Raw genomic sequence first — 24,410 nt, 5'->3', positions numbered from 1 at the left:
GATCCTGTTTAAGGAACCTACTTGTTTCCTAAGGTTAAAAATACATTAAATTTTTTTCTTTTGTTGGCTTTATAATTTTGCCTTTTACATTTAGATCTTTTATCTGTCTGATATACAGTTTGAAGTAGGGATTTTATTTTTCTCCATGTAGAGATAAGTTTCCTAACACTATTGTATAAAACAGTATTTTCCCCACTCGCGTATGATGTTATATCATATACCAAAGTCTCATGTGTCTAGGCCTATTTCTGGATTTTCTGTTTTATTTTCCTGGGCCACTATCATTCATGGTCTGTGTGTGTGTGAATTGTTATTACCTTGGCCTTGTTTTAAGTCGTAATATCTGGAGTGATAACCGTCTCCACCTCTGCCCACATACATGCAAAAAATGAGTTTGTACATTTTCTGTTTAAAGTCTTACTGAAGTTTAAACATTGGTTTTTTTTTTTAAACCATATGTCCCAACCCAGGAAGATTTTTTTTTTTTAATTTATTTTTGGCTGTGTTGGGTCTTTGTTGATGCGCGCAGGCTTTCTCTAGCTGCGGCGAGCGGGGGCTACTCTTCGTTGCGGTGCGTGGGCTTCTCATGGTGGTGGCTTCTCGTTGCGGAGCACGGGCTCTAGGCACGTGGGCTTCAGTACTTGTGGCTTGGAGGCTCTAGAGCGCAGGCTCAGTAGTTGTGGCACGTGGGCTTAGTTGCTTCGCGGCACGTGGGATCTTCCAGGACCGGGGATTGAACCCGTGTCCCCTGCATTAGCAGGCGGATTCTTAACCACTGCACCACCAGGGAAGTCCCTAAGCATTGATTTTTGAAGAGAATTGACATCTTAAGTCATCCCATCCTTGACTGTGAATGCCTTTTTTCTGGTTAAGTTGTCTTATGTGAGCTTTAATACAGTTTAAAATTGACGATCGGGCTGGTTCCTAGGCACGTAGTTTTTATTGCTATTTTGAGAGATATATTTTCGGATTGGTTATTGATTAGTTTAAGGGAATGAGTATGTTTTTTTTTTTCACATCGTTTCTGGCAATCTTGCTGAACTCATTAGTTTTCTATGCATATGTTCACATCTACAGACAGTGATGGTTTCTTGTGCTCCCGTCCATTCATATCACCGTCTTGCGTCCTATGTTTTGGCCGTGACCTCTAGACTGTCGACTGGCAGTGACGGGAGCGATACACCTGCCTTGTTTTTGACCTTAAAGAAATGCATCTTAAATTTTTCTTTAATAAGTATGGTATTTGCTATAGAATTTTCATGTGTGGCCTCTTTTTTGTGTGTTTGTTTTTCCATTAAGGAAGTCTGCTTCTATTCCTGGTTAGACTTTTTTTTGTCTTGTTTTTATACAAACAAACAAGAGCACATAGTTTTTCCTGTTATTTTGAAGATAGTTATGTGATTTTTCTCTTTCAGTCTTGATGTAAGTAGATGGCAGTTAGCCAGATCTAAAGTGTGCCCTTTCTAATTTCTAAGAAAAAACAATTGGTTTCATAGAGCAGGGAAAGTCTTCTCTAGTTGCTGTTGCCAAGAGGCGCCGAGAGTTGCTTTATTAGCTGAGAGCTGTCCAGTCCCCCTCCGTTACCTGTCGGTTTTGTTCTCTTGAGTTCTGCGTGGTGCTCACAGATAGAACAGGAAAATAGAACCGGACCTGGCCTTGGACAGGGTTCCCATCGCCGATTCTCTCCCCAGTACTTCTTTCCTGGTCATGGGTTAGGAAGGATGCTGAGACAGCATCTTAGCTGGTTGTTCAGTTGATCATCGAGTATTGACTCCCTTCTGGGCTGGCGGTTCTGCATCTCGGCTCCTAAACTTTCTCTGGGTTCTGGGGTGCAGGGCTAACGTGGCTCAAAGTGACAGCTGAGAACACCGTGCGCTGGCTTGTGTGTTGAGTTGAGGAGACGTTTGTGTTTTGCAACCGGCGGGAAGGGACGGCTTGTGGGTTGATGCCTCAGAGTCTCTCAGGTGGCAGCTGGGAGAGGCCCTGTGTGGCAACATGGAATTGTTTCTCCCTTTGCTGGGGTCGGTCCGAGACAAACAGGAGTACCGTATGTGGCAGGAGGCCGTGGGAAGAAGAGGGGCTCCGGGTGGCTTGGACAGCCTTGGTGAGCACACAGTTCTTTATGTTTCTGAATTTACTGTAATGTTAAATCTTCTTCATACATTGGTTTTAAGTTCCACTTCGGTACCTTCCCTCCGCGTTTTGAGCCAGTTAGGTTGGTGGGATAATGCAGCTCCAGTTTGACTGGAAACAAAAGTTTGGGGATTGCAGGGAGACGTCTGCAGATTTGGTTTTGGGAAAAATCATAAACAAGCTGGAGATGAAGCCTACTTAGAAAAGGGCGGGGGGGCTGGGCGATGGTTTGCTTTGTACCGTATCCGTCACTTCTCCGTACTTTTCTAGCCATTCTGACCCCAAGTTCGAGATCTGGAGACGGTCCGCCTACCTCTGAAGATGCCGTCTCGGCTCTGAGTGAAGCCAGAAGTGTGGCTGGTCGCCTGCTGTCGGAGCTGTGTTCCTTACCTGCAAAAGAGAGAGACTGGACACCTTGATCTTTTAAGTTCATATCCATCTGATTCAGCTTAGCTTGCCGTTTCGTGAAACACTTCTCGTGCACAGAGAAGTTGGAATCCCAGGCTGTTAGAGCGGGAAAGGGCGTTGGAGGCCCCTGGCCCCCACCTCTTGTCCTCTAGAGCAGAAAACCGTGGCACGGAGAGGCCACATTGTCGGCTCCCACCAAGCAGGATTTTCCTTTGGGGCTGGAAGGAGTGCGGGCTTCCCAGAGTCCCAGGGCCAGGGGCCCGAGAAGGGAGAGGGCTGGACAGGGAGGCTTCCGTGGGTCCCGCCCTCGGTGGCTGCCGTGGCCGGCGTTGCAGCGTCCGCCGTCCGCCACCACCGTTCTGTGGAATCGGGCATCGGCTCGCACGTCCGCGTTCCCTTCGCACGCAGCCGTGCAGCGCCCACCAGACCTTTGAGCAGGTTAGCCCGATGGGGGACCTGCAGGCTCCTGGCCCGGGGTCACCGTGTCACGCTTGCCGTGGTTCTGAGGCTGGAAGATGTCGTCTTCAAAGGGCCGTACTGTCCCAGTGTGGAATTTTGACTTACTGCCACCTTAATTTCCCAGGTAGTCCAACGGGAGAAATTCTTGCCTGGCACGTGGAAATTGTTTTATTCGATCTCTAACGCAGAGCTGATGTTCACTCTGTAGCTCATGTGTGTCGGACGCACGAATTTGCATTTGTTCCAGGAGCCGTGGCCCCTCTGACGGAGATCAGAAGCCTAGCCGATGCTGCAGAGTCCCCGGTGGTGCCGGGCATCTGGCTTCTCTCGCGGCCCTGGAGCTGCCTCAGCGGCCAGAACCGCCATCCCACCAGCCCTGCGGGCCGGCCCCGTCCCTCCCACACCTCTGCTTGCGCCCAGTCTCTGCCAAGAACCCCCCTTTGGTTTTGTGGTCCCGCAGCTGTCCTGTTGGCGCCGCCTGTCTTTTTCCTCACCTGAGGATGGTTCTGTGGTCGCCTGTGAAATGCCTCCTTTCTTTGTATGCCTGATGCACAGGTGACGAAACAGAGTGTTCTGATTTCTGTTACTCGCATTACTGCGGTGGCGTGTATCAAATATCTTCAGGTATTTCTTTGAAGGAAAGAGGAATTTTTTGAAAAGAAGGAAATTGTTGTTACTATATGCAGTAGAATATATAGACAGCTTTGCTAGCGGTGCAGTTAGTTGGGAAGTATTGATGTTTTGGCATTGGGTGGTGGTTGGCTTACTGCAGGTTGAATTGCTAAAAGCAATTTGTGTAACCTGTTAAGTAGACCAAGCATTTGTTACACTGGATTAGGTATTTAACTTAGTTTCCTGGACTTTGATGATTTTTTGTTGACTTAGTGTGAGATTGACTTTCTGATTACGTGCTTCAATTCGATCTAATGAATTTTCCCTGTCATTATAAATGGGACTCAGCGGAGCTAGGCCAATGGCGAGGTTGCTTATAGACCAGTGCTTATAGAAGCTAATCACCCACATTTTTTTCTTCATATAGAAGCGTTTTCCCTTGCTTTTAGCTAGGGCTGGTATAGAGTGCCGTGTAGATTTTGGAGTCATTATTGGTCCCATTTTTTGAACGGGTATGAAGAGGTGGAGTTTGCTTGTGTTGAAATATTTGGTAGAAAACGTTGGTTCTTTAAAAGTAACAATTGATTTCTGGCTCTTTTTTGAGAAGGAAATGCTCTTACGCTCGCTTTCTGCACCAGGGTGTGCCTTGAAGACCCCTTGCCCTTCTCCCATCTCCTGTATTCCTTACCTAGGTGGAGCTAGCTGTATTTCTGGACACTTTGTGTTCTGAAAGCGGAGATCCATTCAGAGGCTGACAGACTTGTCCCTAGAAGAAAAGGGGCATAAATATGCCAAATGCAAAACCACAATGATTTCTTTGATTGCAGGGACCTTTGGGCCAGCTTGCGGTAAGAACTTGCCTTTAGAAGATCCTTTGGTTCCCATCCATGTCTCCCTCTCCTCAAAGGGATGGCAGCCTGATGGACAGTGGGCACATGCCCCCAACACGGACAGACTTCCACGGAGGTAAGCTGCTGTCGGTGCCGCCCAGGCAGACGTGCGCCCTCCTGGTCAGCCCGAGCTTTGCCCCCATCCACACCTCGTGCACGTGTGTCAGAGGCCCTGAGGCTTTCTCTCTTGTTTCCAGCCAGGGCTAGGGTTCCGCCTCATCAGGTAACAAGTAACCCTGTTTCCACGGGGCTTAGGAATGAGTGGAGTGCAAGGCAGCTGTGGTCGCTTTCTCCGGTTGAGGACGGGGATTCCCCTGAGGTGGTGCTCGTGAACTCAAGGTCGGCCCTTTGTGGTTCTGTGTCTGTAGTTCACCGCACGTCGGGCTTAACTCTGGTCACTGTGAGCCGCTGTTGCTTTGGGGACAAATTTGCACAGAGTCTGTTTCCCTTCTTGCCTGATCTGGAGGGACACTGTTGACAGGGCTGCTGTCAACTGTTGTGGTGGGTCCTCCGCCTGAGTCTGGTGCGTGTGCAAATTAGAGACCAAGCTCTCAGATTCTAGAAGGTGTTGCTCCAGATCTTGACCCAGGGGAAGGCACGGCAGACGGGAACTCCTCGTCTCCCTAGGAACGGACTGCAGCCCTGGACCGGCTTGGTTGCTGCCGGCACAGCCTGTGTCCTCCTGCCGTATTGCTTTATTCTTCAAGGAGTAGATGCAGCAGAAAATATGAGTGTATTTCCTAGCAAAGTTTTGTTGTTGTTTTGGTTTTTGTCTTTAAGAGCTTAGGTTTCCGGTTGAAAAGAGGAGAAATTTTCACTTGTCTCCCTGGGAAAAGGTGCTGGAAGTCGTTTCACTTATACTGGTTGAATGTAAAACTTTGGAAGGGGAGGTATGGCTGCTGAGAGAAATGGGTTTTAACCCGAGTGTGATCTTTCTGGCTTTGCTAATGGACCTCACTTCTCCCCTTCTGACAGTGACGAGTGGAGTGAGCCAGTGGGCGTTGCAGGATTGCTGGCTGTGCAGGGTTGCAAGGTCTCGGGGGCCTGGTTTTTGCAGGGCTGTGTTCTAGAGCACGAGGGACCGCGTGGAGGGGCTGCTGGGAGCTCTGGTCAGTGGGAGTCACTGCAGGGGGGTGACTCAAGTCATGAGGAACAGGGAGGCGCCTCCCTGCGGACATTTCCTCTATGACAACTTGTGCACGTTTTTAAGAAAGGAAACATCTTCGTTGTTAACTTTTGGGGTGGGGTGGGGCAGGTAGCTTATTCCAACCCGTTAAGACCATCTTTCTGACTGTTGTAAGGGTCTCCTTCCCGAGCTCCCGGGCACGCTTAGGAGCTGCACTCGCTCTGGCTAGTGTGGACAGTATTGGGAGGATCATCTCCTGGTTCTTACATGTTCTTTTACTTTCCAGGTCCCGCATATTGTGTTTACTTTCTAAGAGGTGCATTAAGCCATCTGCAGTCTGTTGCTCTTTCATTCGTGGACTGTCTGACGAAAATGACAACAGCTTTAATATAAGGGAGCCAGTACCAACCCAACTTCCATGTGAGAGCAGGAGGTTATGAACTGGAGGTTATTAAGTGAATTTAATTCTAGCTTCGCTTCTTGGTTTAATAGCGAACCAAGTTTGATATTACTTTTTCTGGTTTTAATCAAGTTTCTGCCTCCGTTTGACATTGGGGAAATTAGAGCGGGTCCATCGGAGTCGCTGTCAACAGGAGTGGCACGTTCTTCGCCTGACTTTCTGCTGTCTTCTTTGAGCAAATGATTGGGTCCCTTGGCCCTCCTGCGTGCACCACAAGTGTGCAGGGTTGTGTCTATCTTTACCTTGTTTCTAAAAAGCACTCTTGGTAAACGGGGATCTTTGGCAGTTGGGTTTAAGACTGGCCCCCCTAGAGCCCTTTTTTTTTTTTTTGCGGTACGCAGGCCTCTTACTGTTGTGGCCTCTCCCGCTGTGGAGCACAGGCAGGCTCTGGATGCGCAGGCTCAGTGGCCATGGCTCACGGGCGCAGCCGCTCCACGGCATGTGGGATCTTCCCGGACCTGGGCACGAACCTGCGTCCCCTGCGTCGGCAGGCGGACTCTCAACCACTGCGCCACCAGGGAAGCCCCCTAGAGCACATTTAACTAGTGTTCGCTTGTGCCATACTGAAGAAAACCGAGCCGAAAATGTTTCCAACGTATTCAGTGAGGTGTGTGAGCCCTTAATGACTTGGGATTTGAAGTGTCTTTCCACACAGGCAAGCCCACAGGTGTTTGCTTTTTAAAAACTGCTAGTGGGATTTTGTGTGTGTGCAGCAAGTCCTGGGGATTCTGAGCGCTGCCTCTCCCTGCAGCAGCACGTTCTGACTGTGTTGTTCATTTGTGTCCGAAGGTCATCCTCTCCCTTGATGCTAAGGCCCAGGTTCTAGGGTCCCTGGCCCTCGCGTCAGCTGTCCCCCCGCTGCCGTGTCACACGCCTCCCTGCTTCTGGGCACTCGGAGCCCTGCTGCCCCGCCTCACTTGGGCCAGGGATGCAGGTGTGGGCTCTGCACCTGGACCTTCTTTGGTTGGTGAAGGAAGGAGATGCATAACCAGGCAGTTATCACCCCGAATAAGTGCTCTGGTGGCCGGAGCCCGAGTCCAGGAGGAGGGAGATAGCAAGGAGGTTGTCGTAATAAAGATGCCCGACTGAAGGAGGGGGAAGGGAAAGCCACACAAGGTAGCGCGCCTGCCAGCACATGCGAGTCCTGTGTGCTGGTCTCACCGCAGGGCCAGAGAGGAGTGTTGTTCAAGGTCAGGTAACTTAGTTTGAACTGTATTCGACCACAGCAGACAATTGTATACATGCGCTGAGTTCTCCTAGTTTGTTATAGAGGTAGTGTGGTTATCTGCTCCAAAAAAAGAAAAAAAAAAGTACACTGGAAACATTTGACAGAGGTGGGTTTTGCCTCTTTGCTGCCTAGTTCCCTCCCTGCGTCTCTCGGCCGTTCCCAGTGCCCCCCCTCGCCACCCTCTTGCTGCTGAGTAGGAGGAGGGGCCTCCGGGGGATGGGAGGAGGGCGCGTGCAGGTTCTCTGCAGCTCCCCCTGAGGTCCTGCTCCTGGCCGGCCACCTCGGGGACTCCTGCGAGGCTGTGCACGTGAACCCCGCCCCGGTTCCTGAAAATCGAACTGTGTTTCGTCACTTTGGTTAATCAGAGACTTGAGAGTTTCAAACCACATGTAAGAGGTGTGAATGATGTGATATAAGCATCGTTGGAGCCCTCTGTTGTAGTTTCCCTTTCTCTCCTTTTTTTTTCTTGTATTCTCATTTCAAACTTGAAGCAATAACTTGAGTCACCAGACTTTCTAGAAAGACAGTATCTTGGCTAGTCTGACATGGATATACATGTGTTACTCATTGTGTGTGGTAAGCAAAGGTGTGGGCACTGCAGGACGCTGAGGTGTGTGACTGTAAAAGTCTAGACGTGTCGTCGAAAAACGCGAGCACCCGCGGGTCTCATGAGTCTGAATCATGCAACTTGCCACCAGCATCCTTCACGCTGTATGCGGGCCTGTTCAGTCTTCGTCTGTAGGCTGAATCTCACTTTTATCACATAGTTGGCATATAATTGGGCTCTGCAGATTGGCGGGGGTGGGGTGGATGGGGGAGGGTCTCACACTGACTGGAGAGCTGCCTTCTACCTGCCGGAAGGCTCTGAAGGTGGGTTCGAGCTAAGGGAGTGTTTCTGGATGAGCCCCCTTCTTGAAGATGTTCGTAGGTGCTCCCTGATGAGATGTTTGGACACGTTGGGTCTAGTAGGTTTCCGTGACAGTATTCTCAGAGCTGCTGAGCCTTGAAGGGAAGTTCAGTATGTGGCATTTCCTAAATCTGTTTCTTTGTGGGACCCTTCTTTCTCTCTGGGTCTCTCTCTCTCATGGTAAATTTCAATTCTATAAAATCCCCAGACGGAGCCCTCTGGAAGTAGCTTCTCTTGTCAGCACTTGGGAAGAGCCTTAGAAGGCATCCACTGTGGTTAAGAACATAAGTCCGGAGGTGCCAAGTTAGCACCCAGTAACAGCTTTCTGTGGGTCTCCTGCTGGTACGCCGTCTTTAGAAAAGCATTCCTTTCAATGTTGGTGGTTTAAAAACTGGATAAATTGACAAAGGACCATGAAGCATGATACAAAAGGCAATCACTGAAATAGCAGGTTAATGTTTTAAACAGTTTTATTTTTCAGTAGATAGTTTTCTGAGTGCAACTGTGGGATTTGAGAGAAAATAAGCTGTAAAAGTATTTGTGCGTGTCTTGTTCATAGGAAACACAAAGATCACAAGCGCTGAAGCCTATGGTAGGTGTAAAATCCTAACAGAAATTGTTGGGGGCTTGGTGGTGTTGGGGGGTGATTAATACCACATTTCCCTAAAATCTTTTTGTCTTGACTTTTCATAAAAGCTTGCCAAAGATGTTTCTAAGATTTTCTCTGCCCCAGGTGGGGGTGTGGTTCACTTTTTGTTCCTTTAATGAACACTCGAAGGTTAATAAGCCGCTTTGTTTGGGGTGGACTGCAGCCATGGGCCCTCAGGTCTGGGGAACGAGACAGCCTTCCTCTGACGGGAATTTCTAGTGTCTCATTCGCCTTTCTTTTCCTTGGTTACTGTTAGTGCTTGGCCTCCTTTTCCTGCTTGTCCTTTTGCACACTCATCCAGTCCAGGGTCTTCACTACTGCCTGAGCTTCCAAATCTCAGTGCCTTGCCTGGACTCTCCCTAGGCCTCAGATCCACTTAGAGAAACGCCTGCCGGGACGGTCCCCCTAGAACGTCCCCTGGCAGCTTCACATTCAACCTGCAGAGCAGGGACTTCTTCCCTCTCGTGAGCCAGGTCTGCGTGCGTCACAAGTGTTCCCATTAGGAAGGGATTGATTGGAAGGTGCTTATTTAATCCAGAGGCAGTAATAACTTAGAGCCGGAACACGCAGGGGGCTTTAAAACCTGCCAGTGCCCCGCCCACCCCTGAACGGGGATCTCGGGGCTGTGGCCGGACTGTGTTTGTGAACAACCCGATTTAAATGCCCGAGGTGCAGGGTCCCCTCCCAGCAGGCCACGCATCAAAGATGCCTTAGAAACACGTTCGGGCTTTAAAGGGGTGAGCACGTCAGGAACGTTAGGCCTTTGTTTGAAGCTGTCTTCGAGGGAACCATGTCGAAGGCCCTGGTGAAATCACCCGTGGTCTCTGAGAGACGGAAAATCTGGAGACAAGAGTCACCAGCACGCTCTTCACCAGCGGCTCTCGGGGGTGGTTTGCCTCCCGTCCCTCCTTCCCCTCCCCTTCCTGTCCAGTCGCTCCCGCGGCCCCTCCCATGGCCCTGCCGGCAGGAGAGCAGGGGCGGTGGGCTGGGAGCGTGCCCCCGAGGGGGGTGTTGGGCGGCAGCCCAGGAGGGGCCCACAGAGCCTCCTGCCACGGGGCTCCCCCTGCCGCCCGGGCCTGGAGGCTCCTGCGCGCCGTCCAGCAGGCGGGCGGTCCCCGCCGGGGCCGGTGTCGGCCCATCTCTGCGCAGCCCGCTCCCGCAAGCAGCTGGCCTCACGGAGGGACCGAGGTTACCGTGGGAGAAGCCTTCCCGGGCCTGCCGTGCGGGCTTCTCCCGGCGGGACCGAGGACAGAGCGGCCCGCCCCGGCTCTCGCCCGGGCACTGGGGGCCGCAGAAGCGCGGGCAGAGGCCGAGGGGCTGGCGGGTCGCGGAGCTCTGCCTCCGGCTCTTTCTCCTGGTCTGGTCTTCGGGGACCGCGACTCATCATTTGAGGTAAACGGGCCACCTGCCTCCCGAGTGGAGAGGAATCTGGAAAACGCCTGCTGCTTCTAGAAATGCTCGACCTCACGTTGTTAGACTCTAAGTACATTAAAACCTGGCGGGGCGAGTGGGAGGTGTGCCAGGAAGCGATACGATTTGTCCACTTTACCGTCTGTTTGTGATTCCGCTGGGTTGTTTTCCTAGGTTTTTGGCTTGTTCTTTTTGAACACAGTTGATCTCAGAGTTCCTTCCAAATAGCTGCCCTGCGTCCATGCTGCTACTTTCTGTGTTCGCTATTTGTCGGCCGCCATTAATTTTCTATACTGTCTAAAGGAAATGGGTTTGGGGTTTATGCTTCTACGTAAGTGACGTGAACAGGAGAAGGTAGAGTCTCGGAAAAGGGAGGAAATTCACGCACGTTTTCATAAACGTGATCAGACGCGCAGCTTTTCAAAACGTCCTTTGAGCGGCAGTTTCCCAGATGCTGGATTGTTGTTTTTATTTTGTGGAGAGCAGCCAGATTGTCGGTCCACACGCAGAAGGGAGCACCAGTGCTGGCCCAGGGCAGAGCCCGTGCCGGGGACGCAGAGTCCGTGGGCGCTCAGTTGTTTTAGTCACCGGCTTTGGTCGCACGAAGAACTGGCAGCTACAGCCCGTCCGGCCTCCTGCAACTCTGCGAGGACAGCTTTTCCCTCTGCAGGAGCCCCGGCCTCCGTCTGCCCTGGTGGTGCAGTCAGGCTGCTTTCTTCCATGAGGATTGCCTTTCTCTGAGCAACAAACAAAAGCTTTATCCTGGTGCCTCCGGCTAGGATTTTAACAGTCTCCCTCCACTTTTGCTGCCTTGTGTCGTCTTGGGCATCATACTCGTTGATTCCAAGTGTAGAGACAAGGGTGTCTTTGGTTCTCGTGAGCCGCCTGCCACCCCCAGGCTAGCGGGGCCCTCGTTTCCCCGCAGTGATCTGCTCAGTCATTCAGCCACGTTGGGGGAGCCCCGTGCCCACACTGTGACAGCCACCCTCCCAGCTTCCGTTGCCATTTGGAAGTCATCTGCCGCATTCCCCATGGACCTGGAACAGCTGCAACTTCTGGGAGAGGGAAAAGAACATCTGTTTTCTCTGAGAGTGATTTTTAGCTTGCAAGCATCTGTCCTTGCGTTTCTGGGAAAAACAGAAAAGATACAGGGAGCCCTTTGTATCAGACTCTAGGGTGACCGCGGGTAGAAGCAAAACAAGTTACTTTTGGGTGGACTAAACTAATCCCCAAGTAAATCTTGCTTTGAAATCACAGGGGAATACGTTTCATTTCCATCATGGGGAAGAAAAAAGGTCGGCTCGGCACCAAAGATAATAGAGAACGTCCAGACGTTTCGGGGGGCGGGGACCATGGCTTCCTTTCTCTCCCTCGAACACACTGTCCTAGTGTAATTGAAGGGAGTCCCTGAAGACATTTGGCCGCTCCGTTTTATGCTTTTCTATCCAGAAAGTTGAATGAATTAAAATTCCAGTTAGGCTAAATATTTTACTTCACCAAAAAGAAACTCAACTCTGTTTTCTGGCTGTTGCCTATAATTTAAAATAAGTATTAATTGTATTTCTAGTTCTTTTTGTCTCAACATACATCTTCTGCCTATTCAAGCCTTTGTCTGACGTGTCTAAACACAGCTGATGTATTCGGGTAAAATGATTAATTATGCCATATGTTTTCTTTTCTAAAACTTCTATATTTCTAAGTAAATTTCTAAAAAAAAAAATAGTATCGTATATGAGATCACAAACCTTACTTAGATTATGTAATGAGGAGTGCTTGGTATGTAATCAAAGAGAAGCCTTACTCCCGGTGAGGGGAAAGAACTTCTCTTTCAGTGGTCCACGCAGCACAGCAGGACTTTCAGGCGTTTGGGTGAGTAAGGACATCTGCTTCAACATGGAAACATGGACTGCTCGAACCAGGCCCTTTTATTGAACCCTGTCTGGGAGCCGCACGTTGTCACGGCCATTACTGACCGACCACGGAGCCAGACGGAGCACTCAGGCTGGCTCTTCTCTAGGCGTCTGCATGGGGCTCTGTGGACACTTATGTGCTGTGATGGAGTCTGCCTCACCGAGGCAGAAATGGAGCTGGGGGTGGTGGTGGTTCATGTCATCGGGTGTAGGGGCAGGGGACACGTATCCATATCACCGAGGCAGTCTCAGGTCTGTGCCCCAGGGCTGCCTCAGGGAGGGTGCCCCGGATTTGCACGTCCGATCCAAGCGTAGCTTGACTGTGTCCAGCAGCTCATCGTTAACGAACTTACTATACATTGAGAACATGTGCCTGTTATCTAACTGTTCATTCTGGGGTAGAACTGTGCAGAAAATAAAGATGAGTGAGGTGGCCAGGAGGTTGGAAGGAAGAGGGGGAGTGAAAGTTCAGATAGCAGAAACGTCTCCTCGGTACAGTCCGGCACCGGACATTCAGGCATGTTGCAGGAGAAGTCCCTTACTTTGGGAGCTGTTTACCGTTAGGGTATGGTAAATACCCTGAAGGATGGAGATAAAAGTATAAATATGAATTTGCCACCCGCGCATTTGAAGTACAGCATCTGTTACGCGTGAATCTTCTAATTCCATACGTTATCTTAACACTGAAGGCACCTCTTAAATTTGCAGAACACAATAAAGTCTTCTTTTTCAGCCGTATTTGCCCTCTGCCAGTCCTGTCTGATCTCTCTGGGCTGGGTCTTTATCGGAGAGTTAGTACTGAGCCCTCAGTAGTCACTTCTTTTGGTTTTATGGTTTTGTGGTGGATATTTCTGACATATGCTGTGCAATAGCCGTTAAAATCTTCACCTGGCAGAAAGAGAATCTTGTAATTATTAGCAATATTTCACTTTTAGGAAGAGAACATTTTTAGCTTATGATTATGGCAGACTTGTTTGACGTAGCAGTTTATGATCACTGACTGTTGTGTTTGCTCTTTTATGAGGACAGAGCAAGGGGGGAAAGTCAGGTCCTCCTCTTTCATCTCCCAGGGCACCCTTTCCATGCTTCTCTCTGTTATTTCTTTTCTGCTCCCTCGGATTTAGGTCATTTGTAAGTGTAGTTCCCTGATGACCTTGTAAGGATCTTTACGTTTAAGCAGATGTTTTTATCCATCTTCGTTTTTAACCAGCATTCAGCACAGAAACTTCCCATTAACAGATCTGTTGCCGTTGTGGCGAATATGTGCTGATGCAAAAGACAGGAGCACCTGGGGTGGGGGCACTTAATTACTGAAACTCGTTGCGCACACGTGCACACAGTTAGGAGGCGGCCTCTTCCAGGAGAGAGGAGCCTGTGACGTAAACCCGGAGAAGAGCGTCTTAGGGACGGCTCAGCGCTCTTTCCAGTTTGTTGCAGGACATGAGGACAGAAGTTCTTGTTCTTGGCACGAGGGAGCAGGGCGTGTGAATCCCGCAAGTCACAGGCAGACCTTTTGTAAACCGATGTCTTTTTTCAGGCAGTAAGATGAGAGTTCATTGCTCTCTGAAAGGAAACCAGTTAAGAACAGTTACCCTAGAACATGCTTTCCTCACTGGAATCCTTTAGAAGTCGCATGGAGTCTGTGATGTTTGTTACTGTGGTTCTTGCTGTTGAGGTTTCTGACTCAACATTAAGTCTGGCTTTGGGCCCTAGCTGCTCCCCTTGCCCGCGCTAACGAGGTATCCGCGTCTGTAAAGCGGAAGAAGCTGGTCACCTAAATGGACAGGATTACCGGGAGAATCAAGTGAAATACTCCTCATGAGGCTCTTCGGTAAAGCATACGGTGCTGCGGGGTCGCACTCTTGCGGGCTGAGGCTGGGACCCCACCTGCTGCACCAGGAGGAAGACCCGAGGTGCCCCGGGGCTGTCCCTTCAGGGAGCCTGTGGTGAAGGAGGGTGTGGCTCTCCCCAGGCCCTGGAGGACTCTACTCTCCCCTCCTTCCACGAGTGTCCTGGTCCCAGCCGACTGGGCCACTGGTGGTCGGGGGTGGGGGCTGGTGAGAGATGGCCTGGAAGGACAGCAGCTCTGGCTGTGTTCTCCCTGTCATGTCAGGTTTCTGATGGTGATGGAGCGAGCGGACACAGAGGAGGGCTCAGGCCTCTGGGAAGCACTGCAGACCTGGCCGGCAGGCAGGCCCGAGGCCTGGTGGGGCTGGGCAGGCGGTGGGTGGTAGAAAACACGATGCAGACGTTTCACATGTGCGGAGACTCTCACACCTAATGTTCATTTCCAAAAGCACCTTTTTCTTTTCTAGAAACTCCTCTCTTTAGATGACAGCCCTCTGTCCCAGGAGCCACCGTATCCCTGGCACGTAGAAACGCACCTCCCTCTTCCTCTTGTACTGATGATAACCTTTTCCAGGTGTCGGTGTTACCTTGCGATGTCAGGAAAAGTCCCGTGTTTCGGGAGAGTTGCTAGAATATTCTGTTCTTTTAAAACATTCAAGGGCAAAATCATTTGCCTCCTTCCCATCCTTCCTTCCTTCCTTCCTTCCTTCCTTCCTTCCTTCCTTCCTTCCTTCCTTCCTTCCTCTTTATATAGATATTTTTAGAGGATGTTAATTGATCCATTTCTTCCCCCACCCGTTTCTTCTTTCTTGAGTAAATTTTAATTCATACATTACAAAGAAATCATCTATTTCATTGTAGATTTTTTTTTTTTTTTTTTTTTTTTTTTGCAGTGCGCAGGCCTCTCACTGCCGTGGCCTCTCCCGTTGCGGAGCACAGGCTCCGGACGTGCAGGCCCAGCGGCCATGGCTCACGGGCCCAGCCGCTCCGCGGCACGTGGGATCCTCTCAGACCGGGGCACGAACCCGTGTCCCCTGCATCGGCAGGCGGGCTCTCAACCACTGCGCCACCAGGGAAGCCCTCATTGTAGATTTTTAAACTTATTATAATAAAACATTGTGACCTGTTCTGTTTGCATTTAAAAGTGTTTCCATCCGTAATTTTTTTTATTGCTATATTTACAAATTAGTGTTATCTTTTTTTTTCTTGATTACAGTACCTGGAGTTTATTTAAAACATAAAATAGATTTCTCATTCTAATATTTTTCCATTTAGCATGTATCTTTATTTGTTTTCCTTAGGTTTCCTTCTTTTTTCCTTCTTTCCTAACTTCCATATTGAACAGTTAAAATTTCTCCCCCCCCCACCGTTTTTTTTGGCTTGGTAATGAAAATGTATAATACTGTGTTTTCCTCTGAATAAATCTTTGGTTGTATTGTATAGCTTTTGGTGTATGTAGTGTTTCCAGTATTTTTGGATAATTCGTAGTGATGCTTTTGATTTTTTCCTAAGGATTTGATCCAGAAATCTTCAGTTGATTTGTTTCTCTTTGTGCCGTTTCAGGTTTTATTAATAGCGCAGTGTCATTTTAGTTGGTATTTGCAGGTAGTGGCCTTTCTCTTGTTCCATGCTTGTTTCCAGCACTAAGAGACTTTGTCTTGGACCAGTGTTGTCCTTTTAGGGCCTCATGAAAGAGCGGAAGGCTGGGCTGTCCCCCCCACCCCGTCGTCATTCCCCACCCCCATGCTTATCCTGCTTCAATTTTCTGTTTTCTTAATTTATTTTTTTAATTGAAGTGTAGTTGATTTACAGTGTTCTGTTCATTATTGCTGTGCAGCAAAGTGATTTAGATATACATATATACATTCTTTTTTTAATATATTCTTTTCCATTCTGGTTTATTACAGGATATTGAATATAGTTCTCTGTGCTATACAGTAGGACCTTGTTTATCCATTCTATACAGAAAAGCTCACATCTACTCGCCCCGGCCCCCTCCCCCTTGGCAACCACAAGTCTGTTCTCTAGGTTTGTGAGTCTGTTTCTGTTTCATAGATAGGCTCATTTGTGTCATATTTTAGATTTCACATGTAAGTGAAATTGTATGGCATTTGTCTTTCTCTTTCTGACTTATTTCACTTAGTGTGATAATCTCTAGTTGCATCCATGTTGCTGCAAATGGCATTATTCCCTTTTTTATGGCTGAGTAGTATTCCATTGTACATATGTAACATATCTTCTTTATCCATTCATCTGTTGATGGACATTAAGGTTGTTTCCATATGTTGGCTACTGTGAGTAGTGCTGCTGTGAACATAGGGGTGCATGGATCTTTTCGAATTATAGTTTTGTCTGGATATATGCCAGGAGAGGGGGATTGCTGGATCATATGGAAACTATTTTTAGGTTTTGAGGAACCTCCGTACTGTTTTCCGTAGTGGCTGCACCAATTTACATTCCCACCAGCAGTGTAGGAAGGTTCACTTTCTCCACATTCTCTCCAGCATTTGTTATTTGTAGACTTTTTAATGATGGCCGTCCTGACTGGTGTGAGGTGATACCTCATTGTACTTTTGATTTGCATTTCTCTAATAATTAGCGACATTAAACGTCTTTTCATGTGCCTGTTGGCCATTGATTTTCTGATTGATCTTCTCATTTTCTTCTCTCCCCATTAGTTCTGTTGTGTAGGTAATTGATGAGACGGGCCTCTCCTCTGAACACCCATAGCATTTTGTGTCTTTGTGGTACCCACCACAGGCTGGCTGCTGGTAGTTATTTGCCCACTTTTCTATTATGAAAAGTAATTTATTTAGGAAAAGAGCCTGAGCCCTACTCATTTTACAGACCCCCCAGTGACACTGTGTGCGTAGGAGGCAGGAATCACTGAAGGAATGCTGGCATCTGTGAGCAGAGGAACAATTAAATCAGCTATTTTTGAGGCCAGGGATCGTGTTCTGTGCCTTGAGTGCAGCTGGAAGGTGCCGTGAATGTCAGGGAGTTGCTCTGACTGTAAAACGAGGTGGGGTTTGGGCTTCGATACCCGTTTCCTGCCTCCTAGTTTCACAAGCCTCCCAGTGGCCCTGAGTTCAGACAGGGGGCGCTCTAAAGTTAGTGTGGTATTAATAGCTCAAGTTCATGGGCACTGCTGTGTGCCAGGCGCGCCCCTGAGGTGGGTGTTCTTTAGTCCCAGGAGCAGATGGGAAACTGAAGGCGGCTTCGGGCCTGGTCTCAGAGTCCCAGAGCTGGGGCGGGTCAGGGGCAGGATCCAAACCCGGGCTGGAGCGTCTGGGTTCATGCACAGCATCTCAGCAAAAAGGTACCTTTGCTTTAAAATCTACACTCCTAAGGAAGTCTGTGACGCCCCGTTGTTTTAGTAAGACCTCCTGGGCTCAGCCTTTGCTTACCGTGCAGATGCAGAAGCAGAGCTTAACTTCATTTCAGAACTCATGGTGTAAAAATCTTTGTTCATGGTGCAGAATCCACCCCTTTTCTTATTCACCTTGTGTTAACCTTTCCGTCGTCTGACGTCTGTCAAGGCCGTGAGGGTTGTGAACGTGGGGAGCGCCAGCTTTCAGCCACCACCTCCAGGCAGTGCAGGGCAGGTTGGCCTGTAAGCGGTGTTGTTGTTGATGTTGTGTGTGTACATTAAATTAATTTCCACGAGCAAAAAACTACCGAAGGCAAAATCAAAAGACAAATGAGGAAAATGCTGTGTTTGTGGCTCATGTTACAGGAGGTTACTTCCCCTAATATTAGGTCAATAGAAAAACAGACAGAGGATAATAAGGGCTCACAAAAAAAGAAAGCATGCATGACTCTTCAATATATAAGGATGTTCAGCCTTACAGTGAGAGAAAGGCAAACTTTGTGAGATACGCCCCCCCTCCCCGGCCCCCCGCAATGGGTTGATGACCGTCATTTGCTCAGGCTGCCGTAACACGGCGCCACAGACCCGGCGGCTTAAACAGCAGAAGTTTATTCCCTCACAAATCCGGAGTCTGGGAGTCTGAGGTCGAGGTGTCGGCCAGGCTGGCTTCCTCTGAGTCCTCTCTCCTTGGCTTGGAGGTGCCGTCTTCTCCCTGTGTCTTCACACGGTCGTCCCTCTGTGTGTGCCTGTGTTCTCATCTCTTATGAGGACACCAGTCACATTGGATTAGGGGCCACCCTAATGACTTCATTTTAACTTACACCTCTTTGAAGACCCTGTGTCCAAATTCAGTCCCGTTTTACGGTACTCAGGGTCGGGACTTCAGCATATGAATTTAGGAGGGGGACACAATTCATTCACCTCCTAAGAATGACTGGAAAAAAGTTGGATTATATTGTCAAGGGACATGGTGCGTTGGCAAAGAAAAGGGAAATGAGCTCTCACACGTTGCTGGAGGCGGTACAAATGGAGCTTTGAAGAATAATTTGTCATTATCTATTTAAATTCAAGTGGATTCCTTTGACTCAGCCTCCAGCAACTCCCCAAATGATACATCCTCGAGGTTCTGATAGCAAAAGAATGGGAGCAACCTGATGTTGTCAATAGGGTGTGGGATAGTTACGGCTTTAAAAAAAAAAAAAAAGGGAATTACTTTATGGACAAGTATAGAATGCTCCAAGGAGAAGCAAGGTATAGAAGAGTGTATAGAGCGTTACATTTGGATAGAAGTGGAGAAGGAGCTGATAGGTATTTGCAGAGATATTTCTGTGAAGTCACGGAAGATGCGCCGCTAGGCTGGTGGGCGCGGAGGCTGGACAGCCAGGAGCCAGGGGCGAGAGGGAGATGCCTCGCTTTACACACTTTGGTGCCTTTTAAGTGGTGAATCCTTAAGTTATTAAATAAATAACTGTTTTCTTTCCCTCATGAGAAAATTCTCTTACAAGGCCATTCGTAACTTCCATTGTCTGGGGTCATTTTTTAAACATGAAATTATTCTGATTAAAATCATTCTTGTTTTAAGAATTCTTATTTTCCTTAGAGTACCTCACACGTCATTCACTTGGCAGGTTTTATGAGGGCAGTGATTCTGCATCTGGGCCGTGACAGTGCTTGATCACTTGGTCGAGCAGGTCACGTGTGTCCCTTGGCCAGACCATCCTTCTCTAACACTCATGCCTCAAGGCCTGTAGGGCAGTAATTATTTTTTCATTCTAGTGTAGAATGTGGATGAATCATTGTTCAAGATTTTATTCCGCTCAGACACTCCCATGCAGAGAAATGCCGTTTAGTCTTGTTAATTGGACTTTTTCCGTTTTACCGGGTTATTTCGAGGCACGTACGGGTGAGGCTGTTGAGGGGGCTCATAGCACTCTGCCTGTGATTAGCACCCCGAGCTTCGCAAAGTGCTTTCACATTCATTATCTCATTTTCTTGTCAGGTGAACCGTGAGGTTAGGGATACAGATTATTGCCATTTTTTTCTGGCTGAGGCACTCCAAGCTTAGGTGTCTCACAGTGAGTTAGTGATGGTCTCCTAGCTGGAGGCTGCAGGGTATAACAACTGGCTTTGCCAAGGGGAGGAGAGAATTAACCGGTCAGCACTTCTGAGCAGTCGCACTTCAGGCTTAGGACATTGACTGGGCAGTTGAGTGGTTTTCAGCAGGGGTGACTTTGGCCCCCAGAGGCCATGGGTGGTGTCTGGCCCTGAGGACTGGGGATGTGCTACTGGCCTCTAGTGGGTGCAGGCCAGGGATGCTGCCCAGCGCCCTACAATGCACAGGGCAGCCCCGCAACAGAGGTTATCCAGCCTCAAGTGCCGCTGGTGCCAAAGAGGAGAAACCCTGACGGGGCCGCGGGGAGCGCTTGGCCTGCAGCCCTCAGAGCCCATCTTTACTTTCCTGAGCCGGTCCATTTACTCCCTTCTGAATGTTTCTTCTTTGGGGGTGGGTGGTAGAAATTATTACTTGGGATGGTGACTGGTGGCAGATTTAAGAGGCCTCTTCTGCCTGTGTTGAATGAGTGTCCTGCACTGGAGGTGCTGCGCGGGGGCCAGCTGACGCGGCACAGGTCCTGTCTGCACCACAGGACTCCACTCATCCTGAGACCCGGCCTCCACTCTGCCCCTGGTTTTCATGACGTCCGCGGCATCTCTGTCCCAGTCGGCGTGTGAGGCGGGCAGAGCTTGTTCTTAGTACCCTTCCCTTTGGGTCAGAAGGAGGAACCGGCCGCTGAGGGTTAGAGTTGGGGAATTCTAGCCAGGACAGGGTGGAGCCAAGCAGACCCAATAGCCTTGGACTCGCTGGGACCGTGGGAGAGAGTCAGCCTAGAGAAGGAGAAGGCTTGAGTCCAGAGGAATGCAGCCGTGGAGGAGAGTGCTGGGGGAGATGACCAAGGGGGTAGTGGGGTCACCGGTTGGGCTGGGGGTCACCCGTGGGAATGGGAGGTGGCAGGTGAACCGAGGGCACTGCTGGTGGGGCTAGTCTTGGGTGGAGGGTGAGCCGGGCTGCCTTCCCTGAGGCAGGGACAGTGAGGACAGAGCATGGGCCTGGAGCACGGAGGAGGAAGAGGGTCACCCCGAATGCTGTCCTCAGAGGCCGGCGGGCGGCACACCTGGCAGCGGGAGCAGCTGTGCAGAAGCCTGCGGACCTTGGAGCTGGGTGCAGGGAGAAGCTGGAGGTGAGAGGAGCAGGCAGGTGGGTCCGTGCTTGGCACGGGTTGGTCCGCCAAGCCACAGAGTTGAGAATTCATACTGGAATTTGGTAGAAGCTGTCAGCTATTTTAAAACCAGCGATGGTTTTGCATTAAAGAGAAAGGAGAGTGACCCTCGCTGCGTGAAGGACCTGTGGATACCTTTGTCAGCCCGTCCTCTGCCGCTTCCCCCAGGACTCCCTGTCGGTGGAGGGCATTGCCCGTGTCCATTTGAGCGAGGCCACCTGCCCCGCCTGTGCCCCGCCTTCCAGCCTTGCCCCGCCCCCAGCCCAGCCCCTCTCCCCGCCGCGCAGGCGCCGTTTGTTCGCTGCTCCTGGCCTCTTCCCTGCACACCTCGAGGGCTGAGTAAGAGCGAGAGCCGGCCCTGGTGCCCTCCGGTGACTTCTGGGAGGAAGTGTGAAGTGTTTATCAACAGGCTACAGGATGGACGGTTCTCTGGCCCTCCCCTCGCCCTCCACGTTAGGTTCTTGCTGCTGCACTCCTGCCCCACCTGCTGGCTGGCCGCACTTGACCCCCTCGTTCCCTCCCTCCACCCCCGCCCCGGTGCCAACTCATCCTTCGGTTCATCTTAAAAGGCAGCTGGTTCCGCCTCTGTGACCCGGCAGGTCCTGCTGTCCCCTCGCTTGGGGCCCACTCCTGGGAGCTGTGACTCGCCAGTCGTTGGAGGTCTGGCCTCCGCCTTAGAGACGGGCTCCCCACGGGGACCGGCTGCGGGGAGCACAGAGCCGGTGAGGCCGCTGACCCCTCGTCCCCAGGGCTTTCCCCCACTCTCTTGCTGGCTTGGCGGCCGAGGTGTGCGGCACACCCGGTGGGGTGGGAAGGCAGGTTCAGCTGAGAGGTGGGACCAGTGGAACCTTTCTTGACGCAGTTTCCATTCCCAGACTGGTGGAACTGGGGAGAAAAGCACCTGGGTCCTAGGACCTGGCCAAGTCTTTAAAAAGCAGTGGCCTGAATGAAGGACCTAGTGCTGTCTTCCTGAGTGCCCCCCAGATCTGGCGGACCTCCTGTTGGGTAGCGTTCAGGCCCTGGCTTGTCTGGTACCAGGAACGAGCTGGGTGAAAAGAGAAGCGGGGCTGGTCTTTTTTACTGCATCTTCCTCTCCAGGAAGGCACAGTGAAGGCCCGGGCTTTATAAAGGCTTTCAGCTGGGGGCACCTGGTTTGCCAGGGGTTCTGCTGTTGCTGAAGTGCCCCTGAGGGTTACGGGAGAACAGGTCACTTTGTCCCCTGTCATGACTCCCTGAAAGGAGAGCGAGCCGTGTAAAGGGTTGTTTTGCTCCCTGAGTAGGTAGTGGGGAGCTGGAGCTTTGGAACGGAGGATGAGGTGTGGTCGCCTGTCTCGCTGCTTCCGGAAGCTGTGAGGTGACCCTGAACCTCCGAGTCAGCACAGACCGTTTCCCAGGGTGTCCTGTTCCTCTGCTCCAGCTCCCCACAGATGCGGGGTGGGGGAGCCTGCCTGCCAGAGCTGATCTCGTTGTAGGGAACTCACCCTCAACACCCACAAAGTAAAAGGGATGGGAGCTGGGCCAGACGGTGCCGTAGAAAAGAGAATGAGAGTAGAAACGTAAACTCCCAAGTTCCTTACAGAAAAACCATTTAGCTTTCCTGTGCCGTCAAAAATGGTGTTGGCCGTTCCCCGCAGTAGTTGCTTTCTCGCTCTCCAACAAGGTGCTCTTGGGGTGTCTAGAGGGAGTAGCATGGACCTTTTCCAGGAGCAGGTGTTCAGGAAGTACTGGCCTGGGGAAGACTTGGGCGTATCTGTGAAATAAAGGAGGGCCGGAGAATGCTCTCTCTGCTAGGAAGCAGGGGGTGATGGAGCCTGCTCAAGGCTGGTGCCCATGACTGGATGAATACTAAGTGAGTAAATGTTTGTGTCTATCAGGTAGACCCCAAACACATCAGGTAAGGTTTCCATGCCTTTTCCAGTCTAGACTGGAATTGTCTTCGTCATATCAGGAGTCAAGGGCGTTTAAAGACTTGAGAAGGTGTTCCACATACAGTAAAACTTGGGCTGTTTCTTTATAATATCACAGACTTGACTCCGGATGTCAGGATTTATTTAAAATTAAAATTTTTTTAAATTCTTTTTAAATTTTTTTAAAATTTAATTAATTTTTTTTTTAATTTTAAAAGAAACTTCCTTTACAAGTGTAGCGCAGGCACGAGTGCTGCCTCCCTGAAGTGAACACGCAGTCAGCATCATTGCCCTTCCTCCGCTACAGGTGCCACAGGCCGCCTTTCCTGGGCTTGAGCGTGCCAGGCGCTGCCCCCAGCCACTTAGCTTGCTGTTGGTGGGAAACACAGACAAGCAAATCTAAGTGAAGATCAGACCAAAGGTGCTAAAGTGGAGGGGGGGGAGGGGAGCTGGTGAGGGTTTTCCTGATTGAGGAAACTGCCCCTCAGTCCAGAAGAGCAAAACTTTCAGCATTGCTAGAGCCGGGGAGCAGCGAGGATGGGGCCTGGCGAGGGCCCTGCTTGCTCTGAAGAGCTCGGGCTCAGCTCCATCCTGAAGGTACCAAAGAGCCTAGGAAGGGTTTTGTTTGCTTTTCTTCTTTTTGAGGCACTTGAAAGCAACCGAGAGTGTCGCGTTAGCAGGGAAGCAGCCTGGCGCTTGCACACCTGCTCCGAGGCTGTGGACCGGGCACCGCAGGCCGTGGCAGGTCACCGCGCCCCCCCAGCCTTCAAGCTTGCCTGCTGTGGCGCGGGCACTCACTCGGCCAGGCGCCCAGTCAGAGGCTTCAGAGGAAGTGTGCTCCTGACCCCGCACCGGTGTGCCCTCATCCCCCGGGAGGGCTGGGTGGGTGTTTGCTAGCTTGTTGGCTTTCAAGGGAGTAGCATTTTGGGATTTGTGTCTGAAAAGAACCCTGGAAGCCATGGGCGCTGTGGGGCTTCAGGAGAGACGGACGGAAGAGACGCAAGACACGGAGGCTGGTGAGGGGGCTGGAGGACTGGGGCAAGGCTCGGGCCTCTCTGCTCTCCTGGATATCCCGGAGCGGGGGGACGGCGGCCTTCAGGGTGGCCGCCCAGCTCCAGAGCAAGGCAGTGGGTGACAGGCCGCACCAGCCATGCCACCTGCCCTCTGCGCATCTCAGACCTGCAGGCGTGGGGGGAGTGGGGGGGGGAGGTGGCCCGTCCCCAGGGCTGTGCTCCGGTCGCCTCCTGTCTGATGCTCAGGGCGGGATGGGTGTGCATGGTACTGGCCTTGGGGACTGGTTCCCAAACCCTTCTGTACCAGAGGATCACCCACTGAGGTGGTGTGAAAATAGGCGCGCCCCTCGGAGCCCTGGTGCGGTAGCTGTGGAGCGCACTGCCGGGGGGGGTCTGGTGCGGGGCCCCTCCGGCACAGTGCAGGCTTCCCACCCAGTTCTCACTCGGATGCACTTTTCTCGCTGTTGTGTATTTATAAAATATTCTAGTTCCAAAATGACAGAGCAAAATACCCTTAGATTATTTAAAACAATCTTTTCTGCTTTTATTAAAAGAAATAATTTGCCTCTCTTTTTGTTTTTTCTGTAGGACACTAAATTATGGATAATAATGGAATATCTTGGTGGAGGTTCCGCACTGGACCTAGTAAGTATCACGTTGGATGTTTAATACGCATCAGAGGTCTTCTCAGTCAGTTTTGCTTGTAAAGATAATTCTGTTTACATTTCTGTTTCCCTTTTAAGTTGCATGAAAAAAGGACCAAACTATTCCTTATAACAGGGATTTCTGCTTCTGATACGTTACT

General features: G+C 50.5%; 1 protein-coding gene across 2 annotated transcripts in view; it reads left to right on the top strand.

The window, feature by feature from the left end:
- The window catches only part of STK24 (serine/threonine kinase 24), a 108,593-nt gene that overhangs the window by 58,840 nt on the left and 25,343 nt on the right, over positions 1 to 24,410 (top strand). For both annotated transcript variants that reach the window (XM_060129029.1, XM_060129030.1), the window contains one exon: positions 24,194 to 24,250. In XM_060129029.1, coding sequence (XP_059985012.1) covers positions 24,194 to 24,250 — 57 coding nt within the window. The remainder of the gene's footprint in view (positions 1 to 24,193; positions 24,251 to 24,410) is intronic.

Source organism: Lagenorhynchus albirostris, chromosome 18 (assembly GCF_949774975.1).
Source record: "Lagenorhynchus albirostris chromosome 18, mLagAlb1.1, whole genome shotgun sequence".
Taxonomy (NCBI): domain Eukaryota; kingdom Metazoa; phylum Chordata; class Mammalia; order Artiodactyla; family Delphinidae; genus Lagenorhynchus; species Lagenorhynchus albirostris.
This window is presented reverse-complemented; position numbering and strand designations above follow the sequence as displayed.